The sequence below is a fragment of the Rhineura floridana genome, chromosome 11 (assembly GCF_030035675.1).
Source record: "Rhineura floridana isolate rRhiFlo1 chromosome 11, rRhiFlo1.hap2, whole genome shotgun sequence".
Classification (NCBI taxonomy): domain Eukaryota; kingdom Metazoa; phylum Chordata; class Lepidosauria; order Squamata; family Rhineuridae; genus Rhineura; species Rhineura floridana.
Genome location: NC_084490.1, coordinates 48510972 through 48525326, shown reverse-complemented (window position 1 = coordinate 48525326; position 14355 = coordinate 48510972). Strand labels below are relative to the sequence as shown.

Below are 14355 nucleotides of genomic sequence, written 5' to 3'. Positions count from 1 at the left end.
TATGACAGAGTGCTTTATCTCTTTTAATTATGCAAACCTACATTTCCAGTATGTGACTGAATCCCTCCCACAAAATAGCAACAGTCTGGAAGCAGCCCAGATCTTTTGTTCTGCTGGGCCTTTGAAGGAACAGAAATCAGCCAGTGTCATCCTATTTCCCTTTATACCCTTCCCTGTACTTAGGAGCCCCTGGTTGGGTCTTTAGGGAAGTAAAAGCCATGAAAGCCTGATGGGAGGGTTTCTGCTCCCCCCCCAAGAAAAGTATAGGGAGGTTGTGAGAGGCAAAAGAGAAACTCTCATCTTGAGTGAGTTCCCTTCTCTACCAGTGATCCTTCTGCATTACAAGTAAGGAAGCACCCTCCCTTGCAAAACCCTTTTGCCAGTTTCCTTTCACGCTCTTTTCTCCTGTTCTGTCATTCCTATTTGATAGGCAGAATCAAAAACATGAGTGACCGAGTTTGAATTATTCAAACCAGTACCCTGACCTGCCTTCCGCTAGGGCTGTCTTCTGTCTGAGGGAACTTTTACTTCCACTGCGATATAATATGGCCTTGTTAGAAGGAGAGTTCTCCAGGCCCAGCCCTGCCATTAGGCAGTGAGGCAAACACTTCAGATGGGAGATGTTCAGGGGCAGGAGCCCCAGCCCTGGCCCCTGGCTATTCCTCCTGAGCCCCCAGCTATTCCCCTCCGTTGCCATGCGGCCTGGCCTGCTGTCTCAGATGCGGCAGAGGATGCTGTCCTATCACCAATGTTGAAGCAAGATTTCAGCCTGCCAGTCCTTTCAGCTTCTGTGTGTGGAATGGGAGTGGGTACCATCTTGCCCTTCACCACAGGCAGCAAGCTTATAGGGCCAGCCCTGCCGTTCGCAATTGATTGCTTTCCCTGAAATGAAGCCGAAGTACTTATAACTGTTCCTGTTTATCTTCCTTCCCCGTCCCTTCACCACTATCTACTTTAAGACTGTAATTTCCTCGGGACAGAGACCTGTCTCCTGTAAAACACCGTAAACAATGATAATGGTGCTGTGTGATTAATATCATTGTCTTTGTTTGGTTTTATTTAGCTGGCGTGAGGCTGGTACGCCAGGCACTCCCGGTCAGCATGACTTGGAAGCTGCCGTCCGGTGCTTGTCTGCTCGCCAGGAGAGCCACAGCCCCGAACATTCGTTTTTTGAGATGGAGCGCGAATGCAAGCTGAGGCGCCTGGCTAGGGAGGCTGAGGACTCCAGTGGGTTTCTCACCCCCAATGAGAGCATCACATCTACCGGCACCAACTATTCAGGCAGCTCTGGTGGCTCTGGGTTTTCTCTGGGCTCCTTCTCTTGCTCCCCTGATAAGCTTCAAATCATCAAGCCACTAGAAGGTAAGTGGGAGAGGGAAGCCATGAACCATGGGGCTCACTCGAGGCAGGGCAGGGGTAGTGCTTCGTGGGTACAAACTGGGTTGGTTTTGTTGAATTTATTCTGATGTGTCAGTTTATTGCATGCTGTTTACTTCACAGGTACATGGGGAGTAGAACTGATAGTTTTTTTTAAAAAAATTACAGTTTTTATTTGGGGGGGATTTCTATACTGCTTGTATTTAAACAAATCTCTAAGTGGTTTACAACAGAGGCTAAAACATGTTAAATAAAATGCAAATACAGAAGATAAATCCAGTCCTTTAAAAAATCCCTATGATCTCTGACCTAGCACAGAGGAGAGTGAAAACTGGGTTTGCAGGGAGGCTGCGTTCCCATTGTTCTGGGATCTGTTTGAGAAAAATATATATGTACCTTTGGAGTGAAAGAGTGGTGTATTTCCAGTTTTGGTTTTGGAGGGTGGGGTATCTACCCTCAGTATCAAAAGTTTGGGAAACCTTGCTGATAAGTTGGGTCTACATTTCTATCTGCTCTCTGGCTCCATAGATATGGGGCAAAACTTTTACCAAGACACAGAGGGGATTTATGTATGCTATTGCAGGCATATGTAGCAACATTCTAGAGCTGCCTTCCCCAACCTGGTGCCCTCCAGATGTAGTTTGACTCCCAGCTTCCTTCAGCCCCAGCCAGTATAGCCACCAGTCGGGAACGATGGGAGCTAGACTCCAGCCACATCTGGAGGGCCAAATATCCCCCATCCCTGCGCTAAGGCAATTGTCTGTGTAGTCACCTTTTCACAATCATTACTGCAGAATCTGGTGCCTGTTACTGCAGGTTGACCACTCACGCCTTTGCCAGTTGGCTTTAGGTCAGTATGATACACGCCATGCCAAGTATGTCCCTCTCCCATCTCTCTTTAGGCTCCATGACCCTCCATCACTGGCAGCAGCTAGCCCAACCTCACCTGGCAGGAATCCTGGACCCTCGGCCTGGTGTGCTCACCAAAGATTTTTGGCAGCTTGACACAGACTTGGAGAAGGTCTACAATCTTAATGACTTAGAAGAAGATGATGTGGATGCCAGCTCCTTCCCGGCCCTTGCTACGTCAACACCTGCTAAAGCCAAGGAAAGGCCTAGTGGTGAGTCAGAGGGAAGGAAGGGGGTTATTTCTAAATGTTGTACGCAAGTGGGAAAGTGTGGGGAGTCCTGGATGGGTTTCTGTCATTTGGCATCCCAATGATCCAGTAACATACAAGTTTACATCCCTGAGTCTCACCCCTTTTGTTTGAACTCTGCTGGCAACCATTTTGTGAACCAACTTTTGTGTGTGTTTGTTTCTTGCCAATATGGCTCTTGCTGACACTTCTAGCAAATTGGCAGCTGTTGTGTTTGGACCCATCTGCACTATACATTTAAAGCAGCGTTATACTGCTTTAAACAGTCATGGCTTCCCTCAAAGCATCCTGGGAACTGTAGTTTAAGGGTGTTGAGAGTTGTTAGGAGACCCCCTTTTCCTCTCACAGAGCTACAATTCCCAGAATTTCCTGGGAAGAGGGGTTGATTGTTAAACCACTCTGGCTTTTTTTTTAATAAAGTGTGTAGTTCCACACGTGCATTTTGACTGGTTCCTGAAGCTTCTGAAGCTGATGGTTGGATTTCTCCTAATCACTTAGCACACCTAAGTCCTGGATTTTTAACTTCCACAAGTGCCCTTTCAGATTTGAGGGTGTGGGTAAAGTAGCATTGTTGGTGGCAGGGGGAGGAGAAGAACAAAATTCAGGAAGGAGCAAAAATGCCCTGCTTATGTTGTCAAAAAAGAGTGCACCTGTGATTTCTTTTTCATGTTTTCTTAATTCCTCACACTAATTAGCACCAATATGGTACAAACTATTCCATTTAGCTATTGCTAAGACCTTCCCTCTGTGGATGCATCTCGGCTCCCATTTTAAAAATAAGGGCATCACCTCATCTTTTTTCTCCTTTTTGGTGGCTGCCCCCAGCCGCTACCAGCCTCGTGCTAGTGAGTTACAAGAACAGTGCTGCGGGTGAAGCTCAGATTCTCAGCCTCAACGCTGCTCTTATCAGTCCAAAGTGCTAACTGGCCGTGCTAATTACCACAACTTTGTGTAAAAGATGGTCATGGGGGCTGGGGTTCTTATGGCAGTGGCTTTCTAGAGGAAAGCTTTTACCGTGAATCACCTTGGGGAAAAATTAAGGGGTTTGGGGGGATGGGAGACAACTTCATTCCCTTGACAAAACCTTTTCCTCCACACCTCCCCTTAGATGACCAGGCATCTGTCTCTGTCCATTTGCATGCTCCCCACCACCACCCACTCATTAACACTTCAATTTCCTGTCCATTTCAGTCTTTCACTCCGTTAACAATCTGCCCCAGACCCCGCCTACTTTCACCATCACCACCTGTTGCATCTTGCACCCTAGCAACGAGGTCACCATGGTGACACCCAGGTAAGTGTCCTGTGTGGTCCCTTCCACTAGCTTTCCATCATCCTTGCTTCTGCTCCTCCATCATCACCACAGGAGGATTTCCCCATTTGTGTTGCTGTGCCATGGTGTTTTTAACCTGTCTCCTTGCATCCCTCCCTCAGCCCCTGTTTTGGATCCTGACTTCTAGGCACTGCTGCTCCCAGGTTGGGCATCTCCTGCAGCCCTTGGGGCATTGATGGGAAGTAAGAAATCCCTCCCTGGCTCTTTTCTCTCTGTCCCACTTGGGGAGAGGTGGGCAGGGTAACCTCCCTCACTTGTTCCCCTTAAGCAATGCTGGCTTGAGGACAAGAAATCTCAAGGCCACCAAGTGATGGCTGGGGGGGGGGGCGCAGGGCCTTATCTAGCAAAGCTGTTACTCGTAAGTGCATTGATAAATTTGCAGGAAAAGAGGTTCTGGGGCTCAAACCTGTCTGGAACGTTTATGCTGCAAGACCTTGAGGTCCTGCCCCTTAATGTAAGATGGTGATGACACTCAGCACTTGGTCAGAGGCACACTTGCTTCACATCTTCTGGAGCGAAGCTGTGGCGTTCGAACAGCAACTGGGGTCTGAGATCTGTTTTTGCTCTAGTTCAAATTTTAAGCCAACACTTTAAGCCAAAAAGTGGCTAGCATCCAAAAACCAGGAAAGAGAAAAGAAAGGGGGAAACCCCAAGATGCTAGAAAAAAATATATTTAATTTTGAACAAAAGCCCAATGCGTTTTGGCTGGTACTAGCATAGGAAAGCAGAAAGGACTCCTCCGAGATAAGGTGAGCCTTGCCTTGAACCAGTATTAATTCTTGATGTGTCTGACAAAACTTTGTTACTGAGTCCTTAAGCCAGTCTATATCCTCCTCCCTTCTTCTCCCTCAGCCAGCAAACTATTTTGACTAAGGTAGGGGGACAGGAAGTTTCCTGCTAAGGAGGGCTAAGAGGACTCAGAGGCTGAATGAGCTGCCCTCCTCCACCCAAAGGGAATTCTGTTCAGGCGGTCTTATTTGCCCTTTTAATGGCAAGGTATAAAAGTCTTGCAGAAGAGTTTATGCCCTATCCTGACAATTCAGGAAAGCTAATGGAATGTTGAGCAAATTTAGAATAATAGATACATAGGTGGAAAGAAAGGGGGTAATCTTGTAAATGTTGTCCTTAATAAAAATATATGTATGCATCCATCAATTACCCAGTGCCTCAAATACACTCTACTCATATATCAGGCACATTGCCCAATAGAACTGGCAGACCATTTATGTAATAGCCTTAGGTTACCTTGATATTAAAAACCCCAAATCATGAGAGACAGCTTCTCTTTTGAAACTGATAGAAACTAAAAGGCTATTTTAAGTATAGGGAACTCTCAAGCTTTTTCTTCAGGTTTTTAAATTGACTTATGGATTGATCCTGCTTCTCAAACCCACATGCTATGGTCCTTGATGGTGGGGACAGGCAGCTACATTCAGCCACTGGGCAGCCACATATTTTAACCCACTAACAGTTTCTCTAACCTTACTGCTAACCCATCTGCTGTGCCACAGTTAAACGGGTACTAATACTGTGGTGTCAAACTAACTTGCTTTCAGGAGTGTCATCCCTCCTCCCACTCCTTGACCTCATGGGGGGGGCAGTGGGTAGCAAGAAGAAAGGACAACTAACAAGCTTGATGAATGTTGTGTTGTAATGAGGGCTTTGCCTAAACAATGAGAGCAGTTCATGGCAGTGTTGTGAGCAAAGAAGAGTCTTTGCTGCTTAAGGGTCCGTGTGTCTCATTTTCATCTAGTAGGTGACAAGTGTTGCTTTCTCTCTCATCCTTTTCCTAGATGCTGAAAACAGGTTCAAGCATTCAGAAACTCTGGGCTAATTCAGACAGTGGCACACAGCCTATAGGCATTTGTAGCTGTTTGGCAGGGCCAGCCCAAGACAGGGTAGTGCAACTGTCCCACATCAGGTGCCCTCCGGATGATGTTGGGACTACATTGTGCTGGCTGGGGCTGATGGGAGCTGGGAATCCAGCAACAACTGGAGGGCACCAGGTTGGGGAAAGCTGCTGTAGAGCCTGAGGAGGAAACTTCAGTCGGCACTCTCCCCCATAATGAATATGGGGCACAGTCCACTGGGGTAGGAAGAAGGTACAGTCCCACTTGCTGCCCTTATTGGCTCTTCTGGTGTTGAACTTGTCGTGCTGATTGCCAGTGCAAGGCACATAGGACTTTCCCCACAGAAATGCCGGGGACAGAGCAATGCCACTCTGCATCCAGAGAGAAGCAAGGCCAATAGCGGCTTTCCGTTTTAAGACTGGTGGTTCGGGCTGTGTGCTGTTCTAGTATCTGTGCCAGGAAAATGATCTATGCACACCCTCTTTCCTGGTGGATTGGGCTGTAATAAATAGGTCAGATCTCTCTGCCTGCCAGCCTTCATGGCACCCAAAATCCACAGCCCAAGGCACTCTTGTCACATAGTCACTTGTGGTAGAGGCTGCCTCCTTTGTTTTGACAATGATCCAGGATGGGACTGCCTTCAGCGCTCTTGCATGATGGAATCGGAATAAAGCAAAGGGGGATCAGGAGTAAGCCAAAAAAGGTTCACACATGAACAGTTTGTGATTTGCTCTTCAGTTAGGGAATGGGTGGGTCAGTGGGCGGGGTAGGCAGGAAATGATACTCCATGCATTTGTTTTTTCGCTCTGCTTCCATTCACATTCTGAATGGCAACAAAATGGTGGAAGCTGCCTTCTTCCTCCTCTTGGTACATTCTGTTGTGTGCAGCTAACTTCCTACTTACGAAGGGGGCTTAGCATTTCCAGGGTTCTGCCTTGCCAATTTTTCTGGTGAACTGTAATGTCGGCCCTTGGCTGCACATTAGTGAATGCAGAGCTTGGAAAAGTTACTTTTTTTAAACTACAACTCCCATCAACCCCAGCCAGCATGGCCACTGGATTGGGCTGAGGGGAGTTGTAGTTCAAAAAACTAACTTTTCCAAGCTCTGAGTGAATGCATCTACTTCTGTATTTGGAAATATACAGGAGAAACCTTTTGGGGTGGGTTAGGTTCTACTTACTGTTGATTTTAATGTTCTAATGTAATTATTTGTTTTTATTATGTACGTCGCCCAGAGTGGCTGGAGAACCAGCCAGATGGGCGACTAATAAATTTAATAAATAATAAAATAAAAATAAATAAATGACTCCTCAGCAACCCATGTTCAGCACCTTTATTGAATGCAACTATTCATGTCTCCAGTCCATTGAGTTGAATTTCTCTCCCTTTACTCTGTGTCTGTCCCTCCCTTCTTCAGTCTTTATAATAGAGTTGTGCCCTCTTGTGGGCCTCGCACAGGACTGAGCCCCCCTCTTCCTCCCCAGCTCCCCCTGCAGGAACAGCCTAGCCATGAGGAGCAGCAGAAGAAGGACTCCCCTCTAGGACTGGTGACTCTGCTGACAGAGCAAGGAATTTCGGCACAGAGCAGAGCAGGGGCAGCTGCAGCCTTGCCTGGCTTTACCAGAGGCTCAAGTGCCCTGTCTTGGCTGTCTTCTTCCTTGGGCTCGCTATGGCGCTGCCGCTGGGATGGCCTAGCTGAGTGGGCCTTCAGATCGCCTCCATTACAGCAGAGGGAAGCTGAGAAGGGCAACAACAGCATCTTCAGTCTGAACCTGGTGGAGAAACTCCAGCGGCTGGGGCTGGACAAGGTGGTGGCGAGAGGGGAAGCCTCATATGCAACCTCACACCTGCAGGGGCTTCACTAGAGCAAGAGGTGTCTGCCGTGACTCTGCAAATTGTGTTGCCCTCTGCTGGTGGGGCATCAGTGAGAAAGAACTGGCTTCACAGGAGCTGTCTCCTGAACACTCAGACAAAGCCAACTGTGTGCCTGGAGCCTTGTGCTGGTGCTTGTAGGGACCCTGCAGGGTTGGGCGGGGGGCTCTGCCTGCAACAATACCCTGTCACCATTCTGTGCCCCACCTCCTGTGGATCAGGAAAGGTGTGGAGTCTTCGTTTTGGTGTTGGCATGCCTATCCTTTTAGAGAAACCTCCGTAGCTTCCTTTCATTTCCATCATAGGGCCCCTTGGAGTTATGATTCTGGGTGCCCTTTCCCCCCCTGGAGGATTTGGAGCATTTTTGCAAAACTACAGTTCCCAGAAGACTTTGGAAAGGCTTTGGGCTCAGGGGCAGAGGAGTGAGCCATGCCAGTGAAACTGCTTTTAAGCTGATCTCATTTGGGCATTGGAAGCGTCCCCCAGCTTCCAGTGTCTTTTCTGCCTTTGAATCAGTCCTTGAATCTCATGTGAATGCCCAAGACACAGAGTCATCTGGGGTAGGGGACACAGAGTTGTAAGGGAAGGAGTGGCATGGGACATCACAGCTGTGGGTTAGAGCCTGGCAGTACCGGCAGGGGAGGCTGAACTTTGGAAAGGCTTGAAGACCCAGATGTGTACAGTTTTAAGCTCACACAAGTTCATTTTCTTTTCCTGCTTGCCTGCATTATGTCATTGCTTTCCCTGCTAATTCCCATATGAAATGTTCTCTCTCTCTGTTTTGTAGAGTGTAGCACCTCTTGCACTTAAAGGCAATTAGTGGGATAAGCTGGGATTGGGGTGAGAGGCTGGGTTTAAGGGGGTTGTTTTTGTCCAGTAGTTTTCTACCACCAAATTTGGTGTTCTTAGCCATAGGCAAATGCAGTAGGGGGTCTGTTTCTGTTTCTTGCTTGGATCTGGTGAGGTTTTCTCACTTAAAAGATGCAGTCCCCATTTATTGAGGACAAGGGAGAAAGAAGGCTGACTGGGCTTTAGGTGAGCCCATGTGACACTCCCAGACCCATTCAGGCCAGTTCCTTCTCTGGCAGTTGTAGTCACCCACAGCTGGCTTCACCCCACATCCTGAGCTCTCCTTTTGGGGTGGCGAAACTCCCCTCTTACTGTGTTGCTGAGAATTTTCCTGCACTTTATTCTCTCCCTCCCTCCACTCCGTTGCTGAAGTTTTAATAGTGGGTTGCCCCCGCGACCACAGAATTGTGCTGTCTGTTTCTTCCATGCTGAAGCAGAGCTCCATCATGTCCCTTAAAACCTCTTCTACCCACCAGTTTTGATGTTATCAGGCTTGGGCAAATATATGGCTGGTTCCCACGGATGCTCTGCTTTTTCCTTTCCTTTTATACATGTTAACTTAAAATTACCTCCCTCCTTGCACGTTCCTGTATGTGTGCTGCACAAAATAGTCATTTGCGCGCCGGCTCCCATTGGATCACCAATTTTGACACTTCCATATTCCTGTTCAGTTTCCTGTGTCTCCTTTTGGTGAAATAAATATGGTGTTGCTGTTGCCCCTAAATGTTGTCTCTTGTGGTGTTTTTACCGGTGTACAGTGGTTCTACTGTTACCTCTCTCTTTCCTCCCCCTCCCCCCATTCACTACAGTCTTGATTCAGTTTTTGTAACCAGATGACTCATGGGGCAAAACTTCTTAAAGGTTTAAACCACTTCAGACTGTAGGGGTGAGTAATGGGGGAGTCAAGAGAATGCAGAATGAATGAAACTATATCCCAGATTAACATGAGGGGGCAGCCAATGCAAAGAAGGAAGATGGCATCATATGAGATTGGTGGCGGTCAAATGGAAAGCAGAGATTACATCTAACTTTCCTATCTTGTGGTTGCATGTTTCAATATGCCCCCCCCAGGTGCTGCCATTACATGTCATTGTATATCGAATGGAGTCCTGCATCCTCTTCCTCCTTTCATTCTTAACAATTTGGAGCAGGCGGGGATTGGGAACCTGTAACTCTCCAGATGATGTTGGACTCCAGCTCCCATCAGCCCCACCCAGCACAGCCAGTGTTCAGGGCATAATGGGAGCTGGAGGATAACAACATCTGGAGACCTGCAAGTTCCCCCAACCCAGATTTGCAGCATTGTATTAGTCATACAACCTAAACATTGACACATATGCCACTAGGGCTGCAGTGTTTATTTGGCTGAAGAGCTAGACCCAGTGGTTAAAACCTTTTGATTAAGAAGGTGCCCTGGATTGATGTTTGTAATACAAATCCTTTTTTAAAAGTTGCATTAGCTATCATTTTAAAAGAGATTCTCACTTCTTTCACACAGAAGTAGTAAAGCTATGTGTGTTGCAACATGTGTGTGCATTATCTAAAAACAGGGCTGTATCAAGATTAACTGCAATCCCATACCCCCCCCCCCAAAAAAAACAAAAAAACCCTGGGGCTGCAGTTGTATTTTTTTCCCAGAACAGGTTGAAATGGGCTGGGGAAATGGGAACTGCAATAGCTTCGTTTGTCCACCAGGTGGCTGCAGAGATTCATGGCAGCCTGCCTTGGAGGTAAGCGCTTCCTGATTTTGAAAGTATCTGCGTGGAATATGCATTCCTTACTCAGTGGTAAGTAAATGTGCACTCCAAATACTCAGAGGCACTCTTCTTTTGATCCCACTTCATACATGCAGATTGTGCTGCTGCTTTTTTTTATTTTTATTTTAAACAAGTTGTAGAATTAACCCCTGGAAAGCACCGATTCAAGCTAGGCACGAGACAACCTCTGTGAACATTCCAGGATATGCAGATCACAGTGCCCTGGGCCACTTGGGGCTGGTTTGTAGTTGATGCATGACCATCCCACGTAGGGTTACCAGACCTCTGGCTTTTGGCAGGAGACTCCAGTTTTTTGGGGTCATCTCTGGGTGACTCACCTTAATCTCCGGACTTTCAGCTTTCATTTTTTTAAAAAAAATAAGTTTGTAGATGGTCTGATTCCCGAGATATACACCAAAACATCAGCTGCTGCCCACCAGCAACTTCTGTCAGTTGCTCTAAATTCTGCTCTGATCCCAGCCCTTTCAGACTTTTAGCCAATAAGAAGTCAGGGTTGTGATTGACAATAGTAAGAGCTAAACCTCATTTCAGGTTCTGAGAACAGTTTCCTTTTCCTGTTTCCTTTCACATCAGGAATTCAGTAAATATATAGCTTTCAGCAGCATAAAGAGTACTTTCTCTGTACAGGATTGGGACTTGCTTCTCAGTAAACATGTATTGCACTACAACAGAAGATCACAGAAGGATCTTGGTAGGCATAAAAGTATACATGTAAGTTTTTTTAATTACTTGCAAAATGGTATATTTTACTTTTTATTTTTCAAATAATTTTTAAACAAGTTTTAAAAAGTGTACACGCTGCAGTGATATACTTTTCTAATTAAGGAGTCAAACAAAGTTTACATTTTACAGGACTGTGCAAGAGGGCAGCTTATTTGTCTTATTCATAACCTGTTTTGAAAAGCTTCCCAATATGAAATTTTTCTGGGAGTAAAACTTCAATGCTAACCCCATTGAATTCAGTAGGACTTACTTTTGAGTAGACATTGTTAGGATTGTGCTGAAAATCAGTGGGACTTCTTGAGTGAACATAGAAAAGGATTGTGTTGTAAATATTTCTCTCCCCCTCCGATCCTTAAAAAAAAAAAAGCAGTACGGCAAGGCTTACTTAGGTGTCACTGCTTTTACAGTAGGGCCCCACTCATACGGTGGGTTACATTCCAGACCCCCGCCTAAAAGTGAAACCCGCCTAAAAGCAGAACTCCGTCAATAAAATGGTGCCTGATGATTTGACTTGGGGAAATTTCGACCAGTGCTCTACTCTATCCCACATTTTTAAGGCCAACCTGCAAAATGAGGTGTACATAAAATTATTTATGATATTGTAAAAGCAATAGATACCTAGATCTTTCTCTCTTCATCTTTCTCCTTTTCTCTCTAAAAGTTTGGACGCTTTCAGACTGTTGCTATTTTTGGCTGGGATTCACTCACATACCAGCAAATTCAGATTGTGTAATTAGAGTAGATTTAGAGCTCTTGCTCAAGGAACTCACTCCCCACCTCCCAAAAAAGACTTTTGCTATAGGAAAAGTCACCAGAAAATGCACTAGAAAGTGTGAGAGAACATTTGCTTGACATGATGTTGTATAACCTCTGCACAAAAAATCAGGAATGCTCAATAACTCACTGACATTGTCTAACGTTTTCACAAACTTTGTGCAAACAAATCGGGATGATGTTCAATAAATAGGTCATGATGACATAGGTGTGGTCTAAGCCTTCCTAGGTAATCTTGGAATCCAGTTGTGGGGTTGCAAGCCAACCTACTTGAGGAAGACCAGCAGTTTCCTTGTGAAAGAGGGAGGGCTTCCTGCCCCTGTCTATGCCGTAATTGATCCAGGAGACAAAAGGTCCACCTAGTCCCTTTCAATAAGTTGTTATTCAAGTATCTTGATACAGACCAGTATTGCTAGCACTCAAAGTGGAAGGGATCATAGCTCAGTGACAGAGCACCTACTTTGCATGCAGAACGTTGCAAGTGCAAAGGATGAGACAGCAGTTGATGGGGAAGCCTGTCTGAAGCTGATTCCACGCTAGATGTTTACTGGGGAGTCATCATGCCTTCTCACATTTCTACAGGGGGTCCACATGACATCATCACTTGTAATCCTTTCATGTTTTCCCAGGATGGCTTCTGTCTTTTGTCTTTTCCCAAGCTTTTTGAGAAGAATGGAAGAGCAGCCCAATCTCTCCAGGTAATGCAATCTATTCAATGCCTCCAGTGTAGGAGTTGCCAGAGTGTGGTCCACGGAAAGTCTGTGGATTTGTGGTTGAAATGGGAGACAGCACATCCATCTCACTAAATATTCATATTGATTTTTATTGCTTCTTAAAATACAATTAAAAATCATACAGCTGCTGCAATGGGTAGAAAAATAATTAAGTGGTCCACCAAGATCCTCATCAATTTTCAACTGTGGTCCATGGAGATTAAAAAGTTTGGGAAACACTGCTCTAGTGCTATTCTTGCAGAGTTTTGATGTAGGCAGTGACACATCAGGCAGGTGAACATATCACAACTCAGTGCTGTGATACAGATTATGCATTTGGTGGCAGTTTATAATCCAGTTCATTCTTAAAATCTTTTTAATTAATGCTGAAATGCTATTCTGGCTATAATCTTTTAAAAATATTAGCAAAAAATGAAAGATTGCACCTATACAACATAATCCTTTGTTTAAAAATGGGGGGGGGGAAGCTTTCTGGTCACTGCCTTTTGAGCCGCGTGGGTTTTCTTCTTAAATGCTTATTCCAAGCCAAAACACTTTTTTGACACTTTGTGGGTAGTAATGGCCAAACATTCTTCAACAAGTAAGTGCTTAGCACTTAATAAATATTTATTATTTTTTAAAGGATTGTGCAGATCCCACTGGGCCACTGCCACCAAAGTCTGCCCTGGTGAACTCACACTGGTATGACTAGAACATAGCAGGATGAACATGCAGGAAAGATGCAATATCATTGATTGATAATGTGGAAAGTCGATTGCAATTCTCCTTGTAGCTTCCAACAGAAGAGCAGTGATTTATTACTGTGGGGAGCCACCTGCCTGGAGGCACCTTGGGACTGCTGCCCATCAGAGTGGAGAGTACTGAGCCACATGGCCAAATATTACGACTCTCTATAAGGCAAGTTCTTATGATTCATAGTTCCTACCAAGAAACTGATTCTGTAAAGGATGTCTTTGGAGCTTCTTATCAATTGCTAAAATGGAGTATATGAAACAATAGGCATTGGCTTGGGCATTTTGATTGTTGCTAAGCTTGATTGTCCTTAATTACATATGTATGTTGCCTAGAGACATTTTGTATTAAGTGACAAATAAATCAAATTAATGCCAATTTCTAAAACTGCTCCCTGGATTATGACAATTAGAATTTTAGAAGTTTCCGACTGCCCCAATTCAGCAAAGGGAGATTTTGTGCCTTGGTGTTAGTTGAGGCTGATAAATGCTTATACGTATAGGGCTGTATTCAACTTTTACTCAGAGTAGATGCATTCAAATGAATGAACCTGAGTTAGTAATGGCCATAAATTTCAGTGGGTGTACTGTGAGTAAACGTTAGTTGAATACAACTCGTCTTTTATATTTAAATATATACTTTATGTCAATTTATTTTAAGGTGGTTTACACATAAAATGCAATAAATTCTCCTAAAACTAGAATAAAACAGCAAAATACAGAGGTCAGTTAATATCAAGTTGTATATCTAAAACACTTGGGTAAATGAAAAAGTTTTATCCTGGCACGTAATAGTAAGGAAAAAGATGCCTGTTGTCAAGAGGCTGTGAATTGGGGTACCACAGCCAGAAAAATCCCCCTCTCTGGTCACTGTCCGCCTCATTAATGATGTCATCATTTGAAGAAGAGCTTTAGCAGATGAACTGAATACCTGGGCAGGTTGATAAAAGGGGCAGGCATCCCTTTGAGCACTTGTGCCCCCAAGCGCTTAGTGCTTTATAGGTAAGCAGTCTCCCTCTGCCCACGAGACATTATAGATGTCACATTACCCTAAGCTGTTTAAAGGCACACTGAGCCACTTGGCCCTCTAGTGGCAAAGCTGAATCTAGCAGCATCCATCACCTTGGAACTAGGGGAACATCATCACTTGGAACTAGAGGATCGTTCTTCTTCATCT

The 14355-nt window shown here is 45.2% G+C and overlaps 1 protein-coding gene and 1 long non-coding RNA gene across 5 annotated transcripts in view; both read left to right on the top strand.

Annotated features, from left to right (window-relative positions):
* Window positions 1–9162, top strand: part of LOC133366332 (trafficking kinesin-binding protein 1-like) — a 42507-nt gene extending 33345 nt beyond the window's left edge. Inside the window, exons 12-16 of one of the 3 annotated variants that reach the window (XR_009758382.1) lie at window positions 1064–1362; window positions 2280–2498; window positions 3726–3828; window positions 3969–4049; window positions 7135–7223. Coding sequence is in view for 2 of the 3 variants with exons in the window: in XM_061589332.1 (XP_061445316.1) it covers window positions 1064–1362; window positions 2280–2498; window positions 3726–3828; window positions 7135–7582 (1069 nt within the window). In the remaining variant the exon portion in view is untranslated. Of the gene's footprint in view, window positions 1–1063; window positions 1363–2279; window positions 2499–3725; window positions 3829–3968; window positions 4050–7134 lie in introns of all 3 variants that reach the window. The other 2 variants (XM_061589332.1, XM_061589333.1) reach the window with 2 other exon arrangements.
* A 1630-nt stretch (window positions 9163–10792) lies between these two features.
* Window positions 10793–14355, top strand: LOC133366391 (uncharacterized). Of its 2 annotated transcripts, none has more exons than XR_009758393.1 (3): window positions 10793–10927; window positions 12343–12411; window positions 13220–14355. It is a non-coding gene; the product is annotated as an uncharacterized LOC133366391 (long non-coding RNA). The 2 variants fall into 2 exon arrangements; XR_009758394.1 differs by having other exon boundaries at window positions 13070–14355.